Source organism: Oncorhynchus keta, chromosome 16 (genome assembly GCF_023373465.1).
Source record: "Oncorhynchus keta strain PuntledgeMale-10-30-2019 chromosome 16, Oket_V2, whole genome shotgun sequence".
Taxonomy (NCBI): domain Eukaryota; kingdom Metazoa; phylum Chordata; class Actinopteri; order Salmoniformes; family Salmonidae; genus Oncorhynchus; species Oncorhynchus keta.
The window spans coordinates 1,104,476-1,130,000 of record NC_068436.1 but is presented as its reverse complement, the minus strand read 5'-3'; the positions used below and the strand labels follow the sequence as shown (position 1 = coordinate 1,130,000).

The window sequence follows — 25,525 nt, the reverse complement described above, 5'->3', positions numbered from 1 at the left end:
AGTGTCTTGACAGTAGCAAGGTTTGTATCCAATTGGGGACAGATTTTTATTTGGATATTCCAGAATACACGGAATATATGTTCATTTTCCCACCAGTGGTACAGTATGTTTCTATCAAACGGACTTGTTGCAGATAAAAATCAGTGTGTGATGAGGTAGTGCACACAGAATTAGCTTTTTTTGCTTAATTTTTCATGTACCAAATAAAAATCTAAAGTTCAATTTGTTTCCATTGCATTTTCAACAACAAGACCCTCTGTGCACTTTCACCACCCTGTGAAGTTCATCATAACTTATTTCATCTGTAGCCTAATAAACTGTGTGGTTTCCCTATTCGTAGTGTGAGGACCACACACCATATCATCATGACTCCATATTTACTTTCATATATGAACGTAATTATATCAATAGTTATCTATAAAGGCATATCCACCACCATTTCCCGCATAATTAATTTTACCTCAATTTTACCTAAAAAAAAGCCCATGTCTTATGTTGGCATTTATAAAATTACAACGACACTTCCTGTTTCTGTACAAAGCTGTCATGATTTTTTTTAATAAGATATGACTTTACTTGGATGACAAGGACCATGGTCTTCAGATAATTGCATTTTATAATTGCAAACGTCAAAGCATAGCTTAATATAGTAAACCCACAATATTGCCACGTTACATGCTGCAGTCAGCATTATTGTGAAACAGTTTTTTGAGTCATGTGATTTCTAGTCTCACCTCAAATGGGACAAACCAAACGCCGAATGCTTGTCTGCTCTGCGAGACAAGCAATTTGCCATCAAATGCGCCCATGCGGCCGAAATTTCTCTTTTGGAATTGCATTAGGCTACTGTACACTAGGGGCGGATTTTGACCTCGCAACTCTCAAAACATCACTAATCTGCGGATGACATTCAGGCATAGACCGCTGCTGGATTTATTTCCCGAAAAGAATTCCGCTGTTGAACCGAAAACAGCAAGAAAATTGTCAGGCTAGAATAAGACAAGAGCTAAAAAGTATTCGTGTATGACGGTTAAAATGCGGGTTGGAATTGTATCACTGCACTAACGTAGCAATTTATTGTAGCTATGCAGGCCTTAATACTGCATTTGCCCACAGATTCCATCCACCAGTACTACCTGACATCCACGAGCGTGTCTGTGTAGTCTATTGCAGTCATTTTTGCTTATAGGATTTTTACGGGACAAAACTTGTGGCAATCTAATGTTGACAACTAAGCTGCTTTGGGAGATCTATTATATCGGCCAAATATTATCGACGAGATACGGTGAGTATTGCAGGTGTTTTATGACATTTTGTATCGAACGGGTATGTTTTTCTGTGATGCAGTGATGCGAGTTGCGGTAAATAAAGCGGTTCCCCCATAACACGCATGCGTCCTAACAGGTGTAAATTGCACGATATGCAATGGCATCTGAAGTAGCCCTATGCGTGGTAGAAAAGTCCCTCATGTTCGTGTAAACCCCTCGCTATTTCGATTAATACAGTGCATGCAAGGATGGAGAATTTTCGGCTAAATGAAATCATATGACGGTTTAGGTTATAATTATAGGGCTTTGATAAGCATCCTTTTTCTATTTGAAGAATACACCACATGTGCAGATGAAAACACATTGAATAATATTTGTTCATGTCTATTTGCTTGTGATTATTCAGGTTCACATGTATACTGTACCACTTTTTGGTCACAACATGGGCTGGATAACTAGCCTGGACACCAGGGTTGGGCTCAATTCGAATTGAAGGCAGTGTATCTAGTGTATCCAGTAAACATCTTGCACATTTTGTAAATATTTCATTCTTACAAGCAAAAACATATTATTTGCAAATAGCAAAAATATGGACAAACATGGGTCAACTACAGATGCAGTTAGATATTATGCTTAAGTCAGTGATGGCAAACAGAATGTGAAAGGATTAGTTCACAAAAAAAGCACATCTAATTTCATGCATACCTAAAGGAATGTATGGATAGGTGGGATGTTCTGTCATGTTGCTTATTCTTATCCAAACCTTTCAGATCTGCATTAGTGCCTAACAGGTTGTTTCTGGACAGGGCTTATAGCTTTTTCAAACCAAGCTGCAGCCCTGTCCAGAAGCAAACATCCTCTAGCCCCTAACATCTAGGTAGTTATGAAACAATATCAGATGGAATGCTGGCGCTATTGCCTCTAGCTCTTGTATGATCCCTGAAGTAGGTTTGTAGAGCACTTTGGGTTGGGATTTATATGTCTTAATACAGGGCTTCTTGTTTAATACATGGCTATTAGTAGGAGCTATTGGTTGCATCCCAAATGGCACCCTATTCCCCATATAGTTCCGTATGGGTCCTGGTCAAAAGTAGAGAACTTCAAAGGGAATAGGGTGCCATTTGGGACACAGGTACAGTATTAATGGGAGGTATAATTCATCCTGCTCATTGTTTCCATGGCACATCTGAGATCTGACAACATTGTCAGACAGGAGGAGGATAACCATCTTTCAAGAAAAATGTGTCTGGTTGGACCCAGAAAATATTATAGAATATAAAATATTATGTGTTTTATAGCAGTGTCTTTATGGATTAGAAACATTAAAGTGATAGTCCATAGCCAACTCTTAGAGAAGAGGTTGAGAATAGCTTTACAGGTAACACTTCCATTATTTTTGCTCTTATACCTGTGTATTAACACTGTAATTGCTACAATAACAACATTGTAATAACATATTATTTTAGTAATGCTTTACAATCACATAGTGATAGAGATGGAGTTCAATGTAGAATAAAGTGCAATTACAGTGTTATTACACTCCTATAAGAGCAACCTAAGGTTTTGTAATGTGCTTCTGGGTTACCTACCTGTAGGCTATTAGGCTTATTACTTGGCCGAGGCCTAATCCTACTTCATATGGAATTAATTCTGTGGATTCCTGGAAAACATCATGACTCGGCAGCATCACAGCTCAGCAACAAGATCAACAACCTGTCCTGTCTGTAATGTTTGGGTGAATTTGAATTGAAGGCAGTCAATTCAGGAAGTGATTTAAATAAAATAAAATAAAAACAGTGATTTAAAAAAAAAAATTCAAATACACTATATATACAAAAGTGTGTGGACACCCCTTCAAATTAGTGGATTCGGCTATTTCGTCCACAGATGTATAACATCGAGCAGACAGGAATGCAATCTCCATAGACAAACATTGGCAGAAGAATTTCTTGTCGTGATGTGTGTTTCGTCCTATATTTTTATTTAATTAATTGTATTATTAATCCCAGCCCCCGTCCCCGAATTTGTTCTTAACTGGCTTGCCTAGTTAAATTAAGGTTAAATAAAAAAAAATACAAAAATGAATGGCCTTACTGAAGAGCTCAATGAGTTTCAACGTGGCACCGTCATAGGATGCCACCTTTCCAACAAGTCGGTTGGTCAAATTTCTTTCATGCTAGAGCTGCCCTGGTCAACTGTACGTGTTGTTATTATGAAGTGGAAACATCTAGGAGCAACAACGTCTCAGCAGCGAAGTGGTAGCGACACAAAAGCTCAAAGAATGGGACCTCCGAGTGCTGAAAGCATGTAAAAATCATCTGCAATTCTCACTACAGCGTTCCAAACTGCCTCTGGAAGCAACGTCAGCGCGGTAACTGTTGAATCCGTCAGATTCGCCCCAACATCAGTGCCCGACCTCACTAATGCTCTTGTGGCTGAATGGAATCAAGTCCCCGCAGCAATGTTCCAACATCTAGTTGAAATTCTGTCCAGAAGAGTGGAGGCTGTTATAGCAGGAAAGAGGGGACCGACTCTATATTGATGCCCATGATTTTGGAATGAGATGTTCGACGAGCAGGTGTCCACATACTTTTGGCCATGTGGTGTATCTTCTACTTTTCAGTTCATTGAGAAGTCATTGTAAATAGATGCCCTTTGTTCAATTATTCGCTTGGAATGTCAGTTTACTTCCAGAATCGACTGACTTCCATTCATATTGACCCCGACCCTGCAGGGAGCCTCATTGGCCTAGTTAGCAAACTATATGTGCTGTTTTGGTATGGGGAGTATCCAGACCTTCACACAGTCCTAAAGTGATTAAATCATTTGATGAAATGCCAGGGTGAACTGTATTTTTCAGTGCTGTGACAACCCGTGACTTGAAAATGCAGCTACGGCCTGTGAACTGACTGTTGACTCAGTGTCCAAGTAAGCTATACAGTTCCAACATTGTCCACCCAGCTCACGTCAATCACAACACAGAGAAGCCATTGCAACTGTAGGCCTAGTCTCTATGGTCACTAGTATCTAGTATCTATAGTCACTCATATAACTATCATCATCAAGATTCTATTTAGGTGTATGCAAAATAAAATCATAAGACTTTGAGAAGGTCATAAACAATGTATTAAGGCATAGGGTAAAACAATGGCAGTAACGCAACATAATAGCAGGGGCGATTCTAAGAAGTATTTTAATGGGGGGCCAGAGTGGGGACCAAGCACCAGTAAGGGGATCCATGGGAAATCAGGAAATTGTATCACAAAAAGCATTGACAATTGGCTTAAACTATGATGTATTTTACTGAAAAACTGTTTCAACTGTTAATTTGTAGCTGTCCCTAATCTGTTCAAAAAATCTATTTGAAAATGAACACAGGGAAAATATTCAAGTTAGATACATGAGAACTTAAGTGGTAACTCACTGCTATTAAATATTAGGGCAATGCAAACGGTAACAGAGTGACATTGAGAACCAGATTTTTCACCTTAAAATGTATTTCAAACAAAAACCAATGACTACTACTTTTAAAAATTCCTGCATGTTTTAAAAAAAAATGTTATACAAAAGCACATTTACTTGTAGAACAGAGCAGATGCAAAGTTTGGTAACAGAATGATGCTTTGTGCTGTTTGTGCCGTCATTGCCCAAAGTTTGTTTCTTAAAGCCAACGATTTGTCCCATCTCTCTTTAGACTTGGTCCCATTGTCATTCAATGTACAATAGTGCTATTCCAAAGCTTCCCTATGGATGAGCCTGGGAATGACTTCAATGGATCTCTTTGGAAGTGCAAGGCAGGGATGTAATGGATTGGTCCCATGGCCTGCCAGCTCCCTCTTCCCAGTATGTCCAGCTGTGGCAAACCTCCCCCACTCTCCGGAGAAGGTAAACAACAGCTCCCATCACACAAGTCACTAAATCCTACCTAACCCAATGTCTGATCATAACCAGTGGCCAGGTGCTATTTCCTCTCGAAGATTTGCATGGACACATAAGGACTTACCCCTCAGGATGTATTGTATGATTAAAGTGTTTTCTATGGATATATCTCATAACAGGGGTCTTAAACTCCTGGTCCAAGAGCCACATTTGTATATCCCATTGCTATTAGAACATAAAAACAACTGGTGACTACTCTCCCTCCAGGGTCAGGCTCTAACTCTCTGGCATGGGTCAAACTCTTCAAAAAGCCTGGAGGTGTTGGTGGTGGTGGGGGTCTGGGGAAGTCCTATCAGCCTGGGAGCATGTTGTCTCTGGCTCTCACCAAAGGCCTGCTGAACGAACCAGGCCAGAATAGCTGCTTCCTCAACAGTGCCGTGCAGGTGAGTGTTAAACCTTGTCAATATGCAGGTTTATGCAATAGTTTAAACATAGCTTATTTCCTAAGGAAGGCTAAGGGGCAAGATTACTACTGAATTAAGATGTATCCATGTTTTAAGTAAGACCTCTGTCTACGTTTCATGTAGAACTTCATGTAGGACTAAAACAGTAATAACATTTTATGTTACAGATTTTGTTCGATTAATACACATATAAATGTGATTTGAATATGACCTGTCTTGTCATTTCACCGGAACAGGTGCTATGGCAGTTGGACATTTTCAGGAGGAGTTTGAGACAGCTTCCTGGTCATTTTTGTCTAGGGGATGCCTGCATTTTCTGCGCTTTAAAGGTTTGTATATAATATCATCATCACAATACATCTTCCACCTAGTTTGATGACTTATTCAAGAGATAACAATATGTCCAAGTTCACAATACCACTCATTAAAATGTAGAATAGTTATTATGTTTCTATTTAAACAAAAATATCCATTGATATTTGTAGATATTTTAAACCCACCCACTGGGAACACACTGGTTGAATCAATATCGTTTCCACTTAATTTCAATAAAATAACGTTGATCCAACATGAAATAGATGTAAAATTGACATCTGTGCCTAGTCGGCAGTGTTCCACATCTAGAATTAAGACTAATTCTGGTCTGCATTGAACATGCTTTCTGGGTCCAGGAAACCGGCCCTTAGTGACTTGATAAGTAAGGCAACTTACAGTACTAAGTAACTCTCCACGATGCATTTTCCCCCTGCAGAGTATTTTCAGCCAGTTCCAGGAGAGCCGAGAGCGAGCGTTGCCTTCAGATAGCCTGCGCCACGCCCTTGCCGAAACCTTTAAGGACGAGCAACGCTTCCAACTAGGCCACATGGACGACGCTGCAGAGTGCTTTGTAAGTCAGAACTGTAGTGCTTTCTTTTTTAGCGGTCGCAATGTCATATCAGCTTTTTTTTATTGAACTAAAGTAGTTTCCCAAAACTCTCCTTTGGTACCCCTTAAATTTGCTAAATTCCAGTAACTTTCCCAAAAGTAATTTTGCAACCCTAACCCAGCCTACTCTATGTATTCCAGTACAAATACACCTGATTCAACTAGTCACTTAACCAGTTAAGTCAGCTGTGATAGTTCTGGAATAAATCAAATAAGGGCAAACGGCTGGGGGTACTTTAAGGAGAGGTTTGGGAAACACTGAGCTAAAAGAACAAAAGCTAGGAGGTCAGAGGGTATTTTCTGCTTAGCACAGACAAGGTTATAGCTCCAACTGAGATATTTGGGGATTCTCCCAGAGCTGTCCAATGGTACCATCTTAGCTGAAAGACCATAACAACCCAGGAAGACGCCAGGGGTAAGATGCTGCAAAAAAATACATTTCAAATTTTGAGCAGTTGAGTTTCTTTTTGGTCAACTCTGTTAACATTGTTTCATTGATTACATAGTTGAAATGTGAATTATTGCACAGTATATTCATAGTTCACCACTGAATCCGGATTGAAGTACTTTTAAGTTTAACGTTTAATATTTCTGTATGCTTACTTTGCATGTTAGCATTTTCAGGCTAACATTAAGCATGGCCATTGATAGTCATTCAAATTCAACATAATATATCAGCGAACAGTCATTTTAAATGGATAGTGGCGAGATACATGATTTAATATACACTGAGTGTACCGAACATTAGGAAAACCTGCTCTTTCCATGACACAGACCGAACAGGTGAAAACTATGATCCCTTATTGATGTCACCGCTTCAATCAGTGTAGATAAAGGGGAGGAGCCAGGTTAAAGAAGCTTTGAGACAATTGGGACATGTATTGTGTATGTATTTGTATTCATCAGGGATCCCCATTAGCTGCTGCAAACGGGTCTTCCTGGGGTCCAAGCACATTACAGCACTTACATTACACATAGATAAAACGGTACATCATATATACCACCACTACATATCTACAATACAAAATGTATAATACCACCATACAACAATATGAAAATGTACGTGTGTGGGGAGTGCGTGTGCTAGTGCCTGTGTGCATATTTGCGTGTGTCTGTACCTGTGTGTGTGTGTGTCTCTTCATGTTCCATAAGATGTTTTGTTATCTTTAAAAAAAATCTGATTCTACTGCTTGCATCAGTTACCTAATGTGGAATATAGTTCAATGTAGTCATGGCTCTATGTAGCACTGTGCACCTCCCATAGTCTGTTCTGGACTTGGGGATTGTGAAGACATCTCTTGCGAGGTATGCATGGGTGTCTGAGCTTTGTACTACTGGAGTAGTTTAAACAGCTCGGTGCATTCAGCTTGTCAACACCTCTTACAAAAACAAGTAGTGATGAAGTCAATCTCTCCTCCACTTTGAACCATGAGAGATTGACATGCATATCATTAATGTTAGCTCCCCGTGTACATTTAAGGGCCAGCCGTGCTGCCCTGTTCTGAGCCAATTGTAATTTTCCTAAGTCCCTCTTTGTGGCACCTGACCACACGACTGAACAGTAGTCCAGGTACGACAAAACTATGGCCTGTAGGATCTGCCTTATGCATAGTATTGTTAAGAAGGCAGAGCCTTGCTTCATTATGGACAGATGTGTCCCATTCAGAGGGTGAATGGCCAAGAGGGAAGATTGAAGTGCCTTTGAACGGTGGTGTATGGTAGTAGGTGCCAGGCGCACCGGTTTGAGTGTGTCAATAACTGCATCACTGCTAGGTTTTTCACGCTCAACAGTTTGCCGTGTGTATCGAGAATGGTCCACCACCCAAAGGACATCCAGCAAACTTGACACAACTGTGGGAAGAATTGGAGTCAACATGGACCATCATCCCTGTGGAACTCTTTCGACACCTTATAGTCCATGGTCTGACGAATTGAGGCATGGACTACAAGTGCAACTCAATATTATGAAGGTGTTCTTAATGTTTTGTGTACTCAGTGTACACTGTTATGTTTTTACTCACAGATATGTGTATCAGGATAGTTTGGACTTCATATGCTAAGGATGTAATGGAAAACTCTTAACAGTAACTGACTTCAGATGTCTGATCTCATTTTGTTTCATTCTTGGTGCACAAGGAGAACATTCTGGAGAGAATTCACCTGCACATAGTTTCTGACACAGCGACTGAGGCCTGCACATCCAAGTCCTGCATTACCCACCAGAAGTTTGCCATGACACTTTATGAACAGGTAATGTGATGTATTTATTCCACTGTTGATTGGGAAGAGGGAAAAGGAGAGACATACCGACTATTGGATAACACTCTGCTTAAGGGATATAGGTATAATGCATTATGATACGTATATAATGATTTATAAGCCTTGCCATCAGTATTTATGAAGTGTTTATAATGTGTTTTCATCTTATAATGAAACTGCTATTTTCAGTCATTTTCACATAAAAAGATGTAGCATTTTATAAGTTCCTTTATAAAACAGTTATAAGGACTTATACATGCTTGTAACAAGTAATAATACTGTATGCCTTAAGTAAAGTGTTACCCAATAGTGAGATACTCACTAACAACAAAAAATATTATTAAACCAAGTCAATTCAATAGATCTTTATTGTCCCCGAAGGGCAATTCTTACGCCACTTAAGAAAGACATATACATGCATAAATAAAAGCATACCGGTCCACACAGCAAACATACACAGATAAGGGAAGATATACTGTATATAGATGACCCGAAGGCCAATCTGATAAGGCCTATACACATATCGTCGGATTTCCAATTTCAACTTTCTCTATAGTTATTCTGTTATTTTAATTTGACATGAAACTTGTTTTTCTCCCCCTACAGTTTGTATGTCGTAGTTGTGGCGCCTCCTCGGACCCCCTTCCTTTCACAGAGCTAGTGCATTATGTTTCCACCACAGCCCTATGGTAAGTACTTCCTCTAAGAAACTTGTCAAACTGAACTAAATCTTTGCTCTAAGCCAAAATTGGATTCTCTGGTGAGATGGCGCTGCAGTGGATAGCTGCCGTCTTACGGGCTCCTAATATTTTGTGTTTGTTTTACGCTGATCATAACTTATTTCCACCATCATTTCATGTGACCGAAAACAGCTTCTGAACATCAGAACAGCGATTACTAACCTCGATTTGGATGAAAATTTCTACTACAACGAGTCGGCAACTCTGGACATTATGCTTACCCCGGACCAGGCCCTGATCGCCGGGATTCGAAAGAGGAAGAGGCGGAGAAAGAGATGTCAGCAAGCAGCTAGAACGTCATTGCCCTGTTTTGTAGGCGAACGTACAATCACTAGATAACAAACTGGACGAGCTCCGTTCGAGACTATCCTATCAATGGAACCTGAAGAACCGTAATATCCTATGTTTCTCGAAGTCATGACTGAACAAGAACTTGGATAATATACACCTCGCTGGCTTTTCCATGCAGCATCAAGATCAGACGGCAGCTTCGGGTAAGATGAGAGGGGGAGGGGTGTGTCTCTTTATTAACAACGACTGGTGATCAATCTCTAATGTTAAGAAAGTGGCAGATTTTTGCTCACCTGAGTTAGAATACCTCATGATAAGCTGCACACCATACTATTTTACCAAGAGTGTTATCATCTAGATTTTTGATAGCTGTCTATTTACCACCACAAACTGATGCTGGCACTAGACCACACTTAACGAGGTGTATAGGGCCATAAGCAAACAAGAAAATTCTCATCCAGAGGGGGCGTTTTTCCAGGGGGGGCACTTTTTTTTACCATCATGTCACCTGTGCAACTAGAGGCAACACAACTCTAGATCACCTTTACTCTACACACAGAAATCCGTACAAGGCGTTTCCCTCACCTTCCCTTTGGCAAATCTGACCATAACTCTGTCCTCCTGATTCCTGCTTACAAGAAAAAACTCAATCAGGAAGTACCAGTGATGCACTCAATACGGAAGTGGTCTGATGAAGGGAATGCTAAGCTACAGAACTGTTTTGCTAGCACAGACTGGAATATGTTCCGGGATTCATCTGATAATGTTGAGGAGTTTACCACATCAGTCACTGGCTTTATTAATTATTGCCTCGAAGACATCGTCCCCACAGTGACCATACGTACAGTACATATCCCAACCAGAAGCCATGGATTAAGGGCAACATCCTCACTGAGCTAAAGGCAAGAGCTGCTGCTTTCAGGGAGCAAGCTACTGATACAGACACTTATAAGACATCCCACTAAGACCTTCTAGGAGCCATCAAACAGGCAAAACGTCAATACAAGACTAGTATCGAATCCTACTACGCCGGCTCTGACACTCGTCGGATGTAGCAATGCTTGCAAATTATCACAGATTACAAAGGGAAACCCAGCCTCGAGCTGCCCAGTGACACAAGCCTAGCAGACAAGCTAAATGCCGTCTATGCACGCTTCGAGGCAAGCAACACTGAACCATGCATGAGTGCAGAAGTAGTTCTGGAGAACTGTGTGATCTCGCTCTCCGTAGCCGATGTGAGTCAAACCTTTAAACAGGTTAACATTTACAAGGCCGCGGGGCCAGATGGATTACCAGGATGCTTAGTCAGAGCATGTTCTGACCGGAAGGTTGCAAGTTCAAACCCCAGAGCTGACAAGGTACAAATCTGTTGTTCTGCCCCTGAACAGGCAGTTAACCCACTGTTCCTAGGCCGTCATTGAAAATAAGAATGTGTTCTTAACTGCCTAGTTAACTGCCCTCTCCCTCCTGGAAAAGAGGAACATCTATTTGAGAATGCTATTTATTGACTGCAGCTCAGTGTTCAACACTTTAGTGCCCTCCAAGCTCATCACTAAGCTTAGGACCCTGGGACTGAACACCTTCCTCTGCAACTGGATCCTAGACTTCCTGAGAGGAGGTCTGTGACCTGGCAGTGTGGTGCCAGGAAAACAACCTCTCCCTCAACATCAGCAAGACAAACGAGCTGATCGTGAACTACATGATCAGCTCGTTTGAGAGCTTCAAGAGCTTCAAGTTCCTCCGTGTCCAAATCACAAAGGAATTAACATGGTCCTTACACACCAACACAGTCCTCCCCCTCAGGAGGCTGAAAAGATTTGGCATGGGCCCTCAGATCCTCAAAAAGTTCTACAGCTGCACCATTGAGAGCATCTTGACTGGCTGCATCACCACTTTGTATGGCAACTGCTTGGCATCCGACCGCAAGGTGCTACGCATTGCGATCCAGGACGTCTATACCAGGCGATGTCAGAAGAAGGCCCTATAAATTAACAAAAATTCCAACCACCCAAGTCATAGACTTTACTCTCTGCTACCGCACGGCAAGCGATACCGATGCACCCAGTCTGTAACCAACAGGACCATAAACAACTTCTACCCACAAGCCATAAGTCCTCGGGCCGACTCTTTTTTCTGTATATATCAATGATGTTGCTCTTGCTGCGGGCGATTCCCTGATCCACCTCTACGCAGACGACACCATTCTATATACTTCCGGCCCGTCCTTGGACACTGTGCTATCTAACCTCCAAACGAGCTTCAATGCCATACAACACTCCTTCCGTGGCCTCCAACTGCTCTTAAACGCTAGTAAAACCAAATGCATGCTTTTCAACCGTTCGCTGCCTGCACCCGCACGCCTGACCAGCATCACCACCCTGGATGGTTCCAACCTTGAATATGTGGACATCTATAAGTACCTAGGTGTCTGGCTAGACTGTAAACTCTCCTTCCAGACTCATATCAAACATCTCCAATCGAAAATCAAATCAAGAGTCGGCTTTCTATTCCGCAACAAAGCCTCCTTCACTCACGCCGCCAAACTTACCCTAGTAAAACTGACTATCCTACCGATCCTCGACTTCGGCGATGTCATCTACAAAATTGCTTCCAACACTCTACTCAGGAAACTGGATGCAGTTTATCACTGTGCCATCCGTTTTGTCACTAAAGCACCTTATACCACCCACCACTGCGACTTGTACGCTCTAGTCGGCTGGCCCTCGCTACATATTCGTCGCCAGACCCACTGGCTCCAGGTCATCTACAAGTCCATGCTAGGTAAAGCTCCGCCTTATCTCAGTTCACTGGTCACGATGGCAACACCCATCCGTAGCACGCGCTCCAGCAGGTGTATCTCACTGATCATCCCTAAAGCCAACACCTCATTTGGCCTCCTTTCGTTCCAGTTCTCTGCTGCCTGTGACTGGAACGAATTGCAAAAATTGCTGAAGTTGGAGACTTTTATCTCCCTCACCAACTTCAAACATCTGCTATCTGAGCAGCTAACCGATCGCTGCAGCTGTACATAGTCTATCGGCAAATAGCCCACCCATTTTTACCTACCTCATCCCCATACTGTTTTTATTTATTTACTTTTCTGCTCTTTTTCACACCAATATCTCTACCTGTATATGACCATCTGATCACTTATCACTCCAGTGTTAATCTGCAAAATTGTAATTATTCGCCTACCTCATGCCTTTTGCACACAATGTATATAGACTCCACTTTTTTTTCTTCCTATTGTGTTATTGACTTGTTAATTGTTTACTCCATGTGTAACTCTGTGTTGTCTGCTCACACTGCTATGCTTTATCTTGGCTAGGTCGCAGTTGCAAATGAGAACTTGTTCTCAACTAGCCTACCTGGTTAAATAAAGGTGAAATAAAATAAAAATAAATTAAAAAGACTACTAAATAGTTCAACAAATAGCTACCCGGACTATCTGCATTGACCCTCTTTGCACTAGCTATTCTAACTATTTTGACTCATCACATACGCTGCTGCTACTGTTTATAATATATCCTGATGCCTAGTCACTTTACCCCTACCTATATGTACATACAATACATGGCCAAAAGTATGTGGACACCTGCTCTTCGAACATCTCATTCCATAATCAAGGGCATTAATATGGAGTTGGTCCCTTTGCTGCTATAACAGCCTCCATTCTTCTGTGAAGGCTTTCCACTAGATGTTGGAACATTGCTGCGGGGACTTGCTTCCATTCAGCCACAAGAGCATTAGTGAGGTCGGGCACTGATGTTGGGCGATTAGGCCTTACTCGCAGTCTGCATTCCAATTCATCCCAAAGGTGTTCGATGGAGTTGAGGTCAGGGTCAGTGCAGGCCTGTCAAGTTCTTCCTCACCGATCTCGTCAAACCATTTATGTATGAACCTCACATTTGCATGGGGGTATTGTCGTGCTGAAACAGGAAAGGGCCTTCCCCAAACTCTTGCCACAAAGTTGGAAGCACAGAATCGTCTAGATTAATGTCATTGTATGCTGTAGCATTAAGATTTCAAAGGGGCCTAGCCCAAATCATGAAAACAGCCCCATTATTCCTCCTCCACCAAATGCACCATGCATTGGGGCCTGTCGCATTCGCCTGGCGTCCACCAAACCCATTTGTCATTCGGACTTCCAGATGGTGAAGCATGATTCACCACTCCAAAGAACACATTTCCAATGCTCCAGAGTCTAATGACGGCACGCTTACACCATTCCAGCTGACGCTTGACATTGTGCATGGTGATCTTAGGCTTGTGTGCGGCTGCTCGGCCATGGAAACCCATTTCATGAAGCTCCCGATGAACAGTTATTGTATGTAGTGAGTGTTGCATTCGAGGACAGACCATGTTTACGCGCTAGGCACTTCAACATTCGGGGGCATTCCCGTTCTGTGAGCTTGTGACCTAACAATTTGCTGCTGAGCTGTTGTTGCTCCTAGATGTTTTTACTTGACAATAACAGCACCTACAGTTGACCGGGGCATCTCCAGCAGGGCAGAAATTTGACGAATTGATAACCTCAATTTGTCAGGGCATGGACTATAAGGTGCCGAATGCGTTGCACAGGGATGCTGGCCTGGATATCCTTTGGGTGGTGAACCACTCTTGATACAGAAGGGAAACTATTGAGTGTGAAAAACCCAGCAACGTTGCAGTTCTTGACACACTCAAACGGATATGCCTGGCAACTACTACCATACCACTTTCAAAGGCACTGAAATATATTGTCTTGCCCATTCACCCTCTGAATGGCACACATATACAATCCATGTCTCAATCGTCTTATGGCTTCAAATAATTCTTTAACCTGTCTCCTCCCCTTCATCTACACTGATTGAAGTGGATTTAACAGGTGACAGCAATAAGGGATCATAGGTTTCACCTGGTCAGTCTATGTCATGAAAAGAGCAGGTGTTCCTAATGTTGTGTACACTTAGTGTCTAAGCAAGTTATCGTTACTCATTGTGGATGTATTCCTTGTGTTATTATTTTTTCTATATTTTTCTCTCTGCATTGTTGGGAAAAGCATTTCACCTGTTGTTTTATGAAGCATGCGACAAATAACATTTGATTTGACAACATTTGATTTGACAGTGCATATAGGCATCATTCTACGATAACTATAAGGCAATAACCTATGCGAATGCCCTGTACCAGGTGTGTAAGCACAGCTAGTTATAGGATAGACCTACTGCTCTAGTAGGTCGTCCAACTAAACGTTTAGTTCCAAAGTACTCCAACAGCATAATGTGCTAGTGGTGGGTAAGACTTTACACTACAATGTTATTATAACTGTTTAACTTGTGTGTGGTAAGTACAGTGTGTCAGTACAGTGTAGTAACTATACAGTAACTGTACTGCACTTACAGGAATAATTACACAGTAATAAGGGCTGTAAGGCCCTAATGTAAAGTGTGACTGTACTAGCCTGCTAAGGGTCACTGCATACATTTGTTCCTCTTCCACTTGCTGTTAGTTTTGGATAAGGCTTATGTGATTTAAAGTGCAGAAAGACACCCCTATTATCCCGCCTCCTCTGTGTCCCAGCCAACAGGTGGGCCACGTCCTGGGGAAGAACGACAGGCTTCGGTCGGACATGTTTGGGGAATTGCTGCAGGCGGCAAACACCATCGGTGACCTACGGAACTGTCCGGTATGTTGCTAGCTCATTTTCATTGTGAACCATAGTTTGAAGTCGAATATCCAACGTGATGTATTTGTTTTTGACATGTGGCCATGTTGTTATCTATGCAGCCATAAAGTTGGCGCTGAACAATGTGACTGCAATGTGTCATTTAGACGAACTCATCCCAGCTTCGAGCAGTACATGACTCCAATGGATTTTTTTAATGCTTTCTGAACTGTGTGAAAGTCCCTTACTGAAGCAATGTTCGGTATGAATGGATTCTACCAGCTATTCTATCGGTATCAACAACATTCTGTGATATAAAATACAATGGGAAACATCTTCACAGTAAACGCTACTCATTAAATACTACAATACTGTTTTATTGAACTGAACCCTTAAAGTATGACCATCATAACAATATATTATAGCTACTGTACCTGCAGTATCCCAAAGCAAGTGAATGCAGATCCAGACATTATTTAATTCAAACCCGCATCGAGCTGATTTCTACTGTCTGTATTCTGCTGTGTGACATTATGATGGGAACAGGCCTGAAGGAGAGGCTGCCAGACTAGTGCTAGGGATATAAATAGCAGTTAAGGCTTATCCACTGTTGCTCTCTCATCTCGATTGGCTAGCACTGGTCTACCACTTCAATGTGCGTCAGCCCTGGTGAAAGTGCTATGTTCCATTAACCCTTTCTACTGTGCCTGGGAAAAATAAAATCATATCACACAGGATTTTTAAAGTTAGATATTAAAGCTATTTTTGTATTTTCTGTAATGAAAGTTGTTTTACATTTTTTCCTATTAACAACATTAAGAATAATTAACAACATGTAAATAATAATTATGAAGGATTAGTAAATAGTTTATTTATCATTTATTAACCATTACTCCATTTAAAATATGTTTCATGTATTTCTATTCATTAGTTAAGTATTTGTGCATGGCCTCGTCTAGTGTGGGCTATTTATACCTTAAAAATACTTAATAAATATTTTGAGATACCAGTGTAATTTCTCACAAAAAGATGGCCATTGGTAGACATTCCAGCAGTACCTGATGCTCCTGAAGGTCTCAAAATGGCCCCTAGAACATATCAATGGTTAAACAATAAGCACACAATACAGAGGGTCTTTAAGGAAATACACTGCTCAAAAAAATAAAGGGAACACTAAAATAACACATCCTAGATCTGAATGAATGAAATATTCATATTAAATACATTTTTCTTTACATAGTTGAATGTGCCGACAGCAAAATCACACAAAAATTATCAATGGAAATCAAATGTATCAACCCATTGAGGTCTGGATTTGGAGTCACACTAAAAATTAAAGTGGAAAACCACACTACAGGCTGATCCAACTTTGATGTAATGTCCTTAAAACAAGTCAAAATTAGGCTCAGTAGCGTGTGTGGCCTCCACGTGCCTGTATGACCTCCCTACAACGCCTGGGCACGCTCCTGATGAGGTGGCGGATGGTCTCCTGAGGGATCTCCTCCCAGACCTGGACTAAAGCATCCGCCAAGTCCTGGACAGTCTGTGGTGCAACGTGGCGTTGGTGGATGGAGCGAGACATGATGTCCCAGATGTGCTCAATTGGATTCAGGTCTGGGGAACGGGCAGGCCAGTCCATAGCATCAATGCCTTCCTCTTGCAGGAACTGCTGACACACTCCAGCCACATGAGGTCTAGCATTGTCTTGCATTAGGAGGAACCCAGGGCCAACCGCACCAGCATAACGTCTCACAAGGGATCTGAGGATCTCATCTCGGTACCTAATGGCAGTCAGGCTACCTCTGGCGAGCACATGGAGGGCTGTGCGGCCCCCCAAAGAAATGCCACCCAAAACACCATGACTGACCCATCGCCAAAAGGGTCATGCTGGAGGATGTTGCAGGCAGCAGAACGTTCTCCACGGCGTCTCCAGACTCTATCACGTCTGTCACACGCTCAGTGTGAACCTGCTTTCATCTTTCGAAGAGCACAGGGTGCCAGTGGCGAATTTGCCAATCTTGGTGTTCTCTGGCAAATGCCAAACGTCCTGCACGGTGTTGGGCTGTAAACACAAACCCCACCTGTGGACATCGGGCCCTCATTACCACCCTCATGGAGTCTATTTCTGACCGTTTGAGCAGACACACACACATTTGTGGCCTGCTGGAGGTCATTTTGCATGGCTCTGGCAGTGCTCCTCCTTGCACAAAGGCGGAGGTAGCGGTCCTGCTGCTGGGTTGTTGCCATTCTACGGCCTCCTCCACGTCTCCTGATGTACTGTCCCGTCTCCTGGTAGCGCATCCATGCTCTGGACACAACGCTGTCAGACACAGCAAACCTTCTTGCCACATCTCGCATTGATGTGCCATCCTGGATGAGCTGCACTACCTCAGCCACTTGTGTGGGTTGTAGACTCCGTCTCATGCTACCACTAGAGTGAAAGCACCGACAGCATTCAAAGGTGACCAAAACATCAGCCAGGAAGCATAGGAACTGAGAAGTGGTCTGTCGTCACCACCTGCAGAACCACTCCTTTATTGGGGGTTTCTTGCTAATTGCCTATAATTTCCACCTGATGTCTATTCCATTTGCACAAACAGCATGTGAAATTTATTGTCAATCAGTGTTGCTTCCTAAGTGGACAGTTTGATTTCACAGAAGTGTGATTGACTTGGAGTTACATTGTGTTGTTTAAGTGTTCCCTTATTTTTTTGGAGCAGTATATATAGTCAAACATCTGATGTCAGGACTTGAGGAAGCGTTGTAATGGAATGTTCTGCTTATGTTGTCAACCTCGCCAATGCAAAATAATCATAAAACAGGGAGATGTAGCCTACACACAACAGCAATTTTTCACTAGTGGATTTTTATTTATTCAATACTACTGATATATGATTGAGGTATAAATGTTACATGTATGATTTGCAGTTAGAAATGTTACACGTATAAACCTCAAATGCCTACAGTGCCTCAGTCTTTTAACCGCAGACTATTTTCACACATGGCTTTGTTTGGCAGCACCTTTACATGTCTTTTAAAGGCAGTAAGGTTTTAAACGTAATGGGATAGTTCAGCGGAATAATGTATTCAGATATGTGCTTCCTTACCTCGTAAGCAGTATATGGACTGCTCTGGGCAGTAAGATAGCCTGGCGGGTTGCGTTCGGCCAGTTACCGAAGGTTGCTGGATCGAATCCCTGAGCTGACAAGGTAAAAATCTGTCATTCTGCCCCTGAGCAACACCGTTAACCCATTGTTCCCTGGGCGCCGAGGATGTTGATGAATTAATGCAACCCTCCCCATCTCTCTGATTCAGTGGGGTTTGATTAAATGTGGCAGACACATTTCACTAAGTAGACCTTTTCATGAGGATAAATTCTGTGCGTAAACCAAATAATCTGTTCGCAGGAGTAGTTTCAGTGTTTGGGTTTTCGTCACTGATTATTTGGATGTACCAGGAATGGGTGAATGTAGTGCTTAAACGTTGACCGCTTTGTGCGTGTAGCGAAATAACCGGAAGGAGGCCAGGGGCTTTGGCGGAGAGTTTCCTTTTGCTTTGGTGGAGAGTTTCCTTTTGCTTTGGTGGAGAGATTCCTTTTGCTTTGGCTGAGAGTTTCCTTTTGCTTTGGTGGAGAGTTTCCTTTTGCTTTGGCGGAGAGTGTCCTTTTGCTTTGGTGGAGAGTTTCCTTTTGCTTTGGTGGAGAGTTTCCTTTTGCTTTGGCGGAGAGTTTGCTTTGGCGGAGAGTATCCTTTTGCTTTGGCGGAGAGTTTCCTTTTGCTTTGGCGGATAGTTTCCTTTTGCTTTGGCTGAGAGTTTCCTTTTGCTTTGGTGGAGAGTTTCCTTTGCTTTGGTGGAGAGTTTCCTTTTGCTTTGGTGGAGAGTTTCCTTTTGCTTTGGCAGAGAGTTTCCTTTTGCTTTGGTGGAGAGTTTCCTTTTGCTTTGGCGGAGAGTTTCCTTTTGCTTTGGCGGAGAGTTTCCTTTTGCTTTGGCGGAGAGTTTCCTTTTGCTTTGGTGGAGAGTTTCCTTTTGCTTTGGCGGAGAGTTTCCTTTTGCTTTGGTGGAGAGTTTCCTTTTGCTTTGGCGGAGAGTTTCCTTTTGCTTTGGCGGAGAGTTTCCTTTTGCTTTGGCGGAGAGTTTCCTTTTGCTTTGGCTGAGAGTTTCCTTTTGCTTTGGTGGAGAGTTTCCTTTTGCTTTGGTGGAGAGTTTCCTTTTGCTTTGGTGGAGAGTTTCCTTTTGCTTTGGCTGAGAGTTTCCTTTTGCTTTGGTGGAGAGTTTCCTTTTGCTTTGGCGGAGAGTGTCCTTTTGCTTTGGTGGAGAGTTTCCTTTTGCTTTGGCGGAGAGTTTCCTTTTGCTTTGGCGGAGAGTTTCCTTTTGTTTTGGCGGAGAATTTCCTTTTGCTTTGGCGGAGAGTTTCCTTTTGCTTTGGCGGAGAGTTTCCTTTTGCTTTGGCAGAGAGTGTCCTTTTGCTTTGGCAGAGAGTTTCCTTTTTCTTTGGTGGAGAGTTTCCTTTTGCTTTGGCGGAGAGTTTCCTTTTGCTTTGGTGGAGAGTTTCCTTTTGCTTTGGTGGAGAGTTTCCTTTTGCTTTGGCGGAGAGTTTCCTTTTGCTTTGGTGGAGAGTTTCCTTTTGCTTTGGCGGAGAGATTCCTTTTGCTTTGGCAGAGAGTTTCCTTTTGCTTTGGTGGAGAGTTTCCTTTTGCGAGGATAGACTTGCAAACACAAACACGCAAGGTTTTAGTTCTGGGTTAACTGAGATTCGACTGTCTAAAGGAGTGACTGCAATCCACACTTTGGTTTTGGTAGAAAAGTCACTGCCAAAAAAACACGTACAGACCTCTTGACTTTTTTCACATTTTCTTACGTTACAGCTTTATTCTAAAATGTATTAAATTGTTTTGTTCTTATCATCAATTTACACACCATACCGCATAATGACAAAGCAAAAAGAGGTTTTTAGACATTTTTGCTAATTTCTTAAAAAGTAAAAACAGAAATATCATATTTACATAAGTATTCAGACCCTTTACTCAGTACTTTGTTGAAGCACCTTTGGCACCGACTACAGCATCAAGTCTTCTTGGGCATGACATTACAAACTTGGCACACCTGTATTTGGGGAGTTTCTCCCATTCTTCTTTGCAGATCGGATGGGGAGTGTTGCTGCACAGCTATTTTCAAGGTCTCTCGAGAGAAGTTCAATCGGGTTCAAGCCGGGCTCTGGCTGGGCTACTCAAGGCCACTCCTGCATTGTCTTGGCTGTGTGCTTAGGGTCGTTGTCCTGTTGGAAGGTGAACCTTCGCCCCAGTCTGAATTCCTGAATTCCATCTGGAGCAGGTTTTCATCAAGGATCTCTCTGTACTTTGCCCCCAGTCCCTGCCGCTGAAAAACCACAATGCTTCACTGTAGGGATGGTGCCAGGTTTCCTCCAGACATGACACTTGGCATTCAGCCTAAAGAGTTTCCCATGGTCTGAGAGTAATTTAGGTGCCTTTTGGCAAACTCCAAGTCGGCTGTCATGTGCCTTTTTTATTTTTTTATTTTACCTTTATTTAACCAAGCAAGTCAGTTAAGAACATATTCTTATTTTCAACGACGGCCTGGGAACAGTGGGTTAACTGCCTGTTCAGGGGCAGAACGACAGATTTGTACCTTGTCAGCTCGGGGGTTTGACCTCGCAACCTTCCGGTTACTAGTCCAACGCTCTAACCACTAGGCTACGCTGAGGAGGTGTTTTCATCTGCCCAGTCTATCATAAAGGCCTGATTGGTGGAGTGCTGCAGAGATGGTTATCCTTTTGGAAGGTTCCTTCAATCTCCACAGAGGAACTCTAGAGTTTTGTCAGAGTGACAATTGGGTTCCTTGTTACCTCCCTGACCAGGTGTGTGCCTTTAAAAATGATTTCCAATCAATTTAATTTACCACAGGTGGACAATTAAGTTGTGGAAACATCTCAAGGATGATCAATGGAAACAGGATGCACCTGAGCTCAATTTCGAATCTCATGAATATATGCTTGTGTAAATAAGGTATTTAAGTTTTTTTTTAAATACATTTGCAAACATTACTAAGAAACTGTTTTTGCTTTGTCATTGTGAGGTATTGTGTATAGATTGCTGAGGATGTCTTTGTTATTTAATCCATTTTAGAGTAAGGCTGTAACGTAACAAAATGTGGAAAAAGTCAAGGGGTCTGAATACTTTCCGAAAACACTGTGTGTGCATATATTAGCATTTTCATTATTTTCCTCAGCATTTGTATAAAGGTACACATCACACTATTACAGCAGTGTGACTGTTTTGGAATATCATTTTCAATATATTTTCTTAAAGATCCTTGGTGTTGTGTGCTTATTGTTTAACCATTGATAAATTCTAGGGGCCATTTTGAGACTACTGGAATATCTACCAGTAGCATATCTTGTGATATAAAGTATATATAGCCCACACTTTAGATGAGGCCACACAAAAAGACTTAACTAACGATTAGGAAATTATTCATTAAACATCTTATACATCATTATTAAATAATTTAGAAGTTGTTTATAAATGGTTACTAGGTTACTAACATTTACAAATGTGGGAGTAGTGATTAATACATTATTAAAATCCATTATGAATGCTTTATTTACGTGGAGTTATTATAAAGTGCTACCATAGTTCTGTATATATTATAGTTTATGATTCCAATATGATGCAACATGTTTCATGGCAAAGTTGACAAGGTTTCTGGAATAAAATACATAGATTTATAAATGAATTTCTGCTTTTAATTACCTCTCCTGGATGATAATTTCTCATCTTCTTTGCAGAGCAACTGTGGCCAGAGCATCAAAATCCGTCGGGTTCTCCTGAACTGCCCAGAGATCGTCACCATTGGCTTCGTGTGGGACGCGGAGCAGTCTGACCTTACAGAGGATGTGGTTAGGTCACTGGGTCCACATCTCAACCTCTCGGGGGTAAGAGTTAAAAATACACAATGGAAGTTTAGTCGCTACTTGTTTACATCAAATTTGGCTTGACGGTTGACTGACTGGTTCATATACAAGATTATTGAATATTAATCAATTAATTTTAAAAATGACAATGATAATAATACAGAATAAGATAACAATAATTATTCATAATAAAAACAATATACACGACCGTTCAAAAGTTTGGTGTCAAGAAATGTCCTTGTTTTTGAAAGAATATTGTGAGCCGTCTGTTTCTCAAACTAGATACTCTAATGTACTTGTCCTCTTGCTCAGTTGTGCACCGGGGCCTCCCACTCCTCTTTCTATTCTGGTTAGAGCCAGTTTGCGCTGTTCTGTGAAGGGAGTACTACACAGCGTTGTACGAAATCTTCAGTTTCTTGGCAATTCCTCGCATCGAATAGCCTTAATTTCTCAGAACAAGAATAGACGGATGAGTTTCAGAAGAAATGTCTTTGTTTCTGGCCGTTTTGAGCCTGTAATCGAACCCACAAATACTCTAGATACTCAGCTAGTCTAAAGAAGGCCAGTTTCATTGCTTCTTTAATCAGGACAACAGTTTTCATCTGTGCTAACATAATTGCAAAAAGGTTTTCTAATGATCAATTAGCCTTTTCAAATTATAAACTTGGATTAGTTAACACAATGTGCCATTGGAACACAGGAGTGATGGTTGTTGGTAAATGGGCCTCTGTACTCCTATGTAGATATTCCATAAAAAACCTGCCTTGTCTACCTACAATAGTCATTTACAACGTTAACAATGTCTACACTGTATTTCTGATCAATTTGATGTTATTTTAGTGGACAAAAAAAATGACTTTCTTTCAAAAACAAGGACATTTCTAAGTATTTGGTGTTTTGATATGTTATTAGGATCCGAGGAAATGTCTAAATGTGACCCCGCACTTTTGAACGTTAGTGTATACATTTAGCAGACTTATATCCAAAGCAACTTAGTCATTTTTGTATGGGTGGCCCCAATGCCAATCGAACCCACAATCCTTGGCATTGCAAGCACCATGATCTACCAACTGACCCACACTGCACCCCAATCCCATTCAACAACACAGTCCTTCATTTTAGAATATTTTTAAATCCTACATGGGTGTCCAATTATGTAATTTCTGCACAATATTTTATTCCATTTCGTGGGCCCTTTTGGTTTCAAAAGCACCCCCAGAGGCAAATCTTCAGTATACAGTATTATCCTTAAAACTTCAGTCTGTACGATTTCCAGTGGTCTCATTGTATCTGCTAAAATAAAGTAACTACGCCTCCATTTTGAAGAATACAACTTAAAAAATGAAGATGTTTTCAGAAAAGAAAACAATAAACATTAAATGAAATATTTGCAAATATGTGAGATATTACTCAATTGCTTGTATTCAAAATATAATAACAACAGATAAACAAATAAGGAAAAGCTGACATCATTACAATGGTGTTACTACAGTTATTACTGTGTAACTACATGTATAGGGGAACTGTAGGTGTAGTGCTATAACAGGTATAACAGATGTAGGTTATATGTTACAATGTGTGCCTACACTATAATTACACTGACTGCACCTGCCTACAGTATGTAGGTATTAGGGACACTTATTGTGAAACGTGACCTTGATATTATTCGTAATTCCTTGAATTTTTCATGCCACAATCAGGTATAACAATTGTTAGTAGTATGTAGCAATATGTCATTGTAATTACACTGTATCTGCCTTTGTAGCCTACCATTTAAATGCAAAGTTATTAGGGGCACATATTGTGAAGTATGATCCAAGAACAAAAGTATGAACACACTCCAAATAGGAAATAGCTCACACACAGAGAGACATGATTGTCCACTGTTTATGTTCACATTCCAGTCTGACTAAATCCTATCCAGGTGCTGTGAGATCTGGCAGGCGTCAGACTGGATAGCTCTATTAGGGTTGCTTGAGTGTTAGCTAAGTGTCAAAGTTGTTTGTAGATTCCTATCCTAATTGATAATATGTTTCCATTGTTCGTGTATGCCATCTTTCATGTATGTCTTATTTCAGCTGTTCAACCGGGTCACTGATGAGAACGCCAAAAGGAGTGAGTTACGTCTCGTGGGAATGATTTGTTTCTCCAGCAAACATTACTCTGCGTTCGCTTATCACACCAAGTCCTCAAAATGGGTCTTCTTCGATGACGCCACCGTGAAAGAGGTGAGTGTTTAAATGAATGTGTTGGGGTCTGTTTCAAATGAATTGAGAAAAATGCTTCTAATATCTCATAGATGATCTAGTTGTGCAGATGTTGCAGAAGTCGTGTCAAAACATTGAAAACAACCTCAAAAGTGCTCTTATGTTGAGATAAGTCCCAGGCCATCAATTCAGCCGATCCAGCTCCATCAAATGAATCAGAACGTTAAGGACCAAATCATTACCAGATCTTATTAGGTGCTTATCTTTTCCATTCATTTGGTGTTGGCATACAGATACATTGACACGATCCAATGTGGATTCATTTTTTATGTTAAGACTACATTTGAGGTCTAAAAACATCTGGCAAATGTTGATTTTGGAGTGTAATGTCCCTTTAACATAGCCAACGGCAAACATAATCTGTGTTTAATGAATGAAAGAAAGTAGGTTATTGATGCTAAATATATTTTTTTGGACAAGAGCCATAAAAAGCAATGCTTTCCTTTTAACAGCTGGGCTATCCTTTGAGCTATCCTTGGGATCCTTAGTCGCGCAGCAGTCTAAGGCACTGTATTGCAATGCTAGAGGTGTCACTACAGACCCAGGTTCCATCCCAGGCTGTATCGCAGTCCCATAGGGTGGTGCACAATTGGCCCAGCATTGTCTGGGTTAGGGAAGGTAGGCTGTCATTGTAAATAAGAATTTGTTCTTAACTGACTTGCCAAGTTAAACATTTTTTTAATTTAAATGTTTTAAAAAGCTTAGCAATCAACTAAAGGCTCTCACAAGAGCTCTGCCAAATTGTAATGATGAAACGTGAAGGCAAAATGGACAGGTTCACAAAAGTTGGAAGCCATTTTAACATCTTACTCAAACTATCCATCGTTAAGCTGATAGTTATACAAGGTCTATGCC

The 25,525-nt window shown here is 41.3% G+C and overlaps 1 protein-coding gene across 2 annotated transcripts in view; it reads left to right on the top strand.

Annotated features, from left to right (window-relative positions):
• The first annotated feature begins 757 nt into the window (after positions 1 to 757).
• The window catches only part of usp53b (ubiquitin specific peptidase 53b), a 48,688-nt gene continuing 23,920 nt past the window's right edge, over positions 758 to 25,525 (top strand). For both annotated transcript variants that reach the window (XM_035789050.2, XM_035789049.2), the window contains exons 1-10: positions 758 to 1,285; positions 4,963 to 5,153; positions 5,415 to 5,590; positions 5,848 to 5,940; positions 6,363 to 6,497; positions 8,672 to 8,785; positions 9,401 to 9,483; positions 15,388 to 15,493; positions 22,278 to 22,424; positions 24,482 to 24,631. In XM_035789050.2, coding sequence (XP_035644943.1) covers positions 5,087 to 5,153; positions 5,415 to 5,590; positions 5,848 to 5,940; positions 6,363 to 6,497; positions 8,672 to 8,785; positions 9,401 to 9,483; positions 15,388 to 15,493; positions 22,278 to 22,424; positions 24,482 to 24,631 — 1,071 coding nt within the window. In that variant the 5' untranslated portion in view covers positions 758 to 1,285; positions 4,963 to 5,086. The remainder of the gene's footprint in view (positions 1,286 to 4,962; positions 5,154 to 5,414; positions 5,591 to 5,847; positions 5,941 to 6,362; positions 6,498 to 8,671; positions 8,786 to 9,400; positions 9,484 to 15,387; positions 15,494 to 22,277; positions 22,425 to 24,481; positions 24,632 to 25,525) is intronic.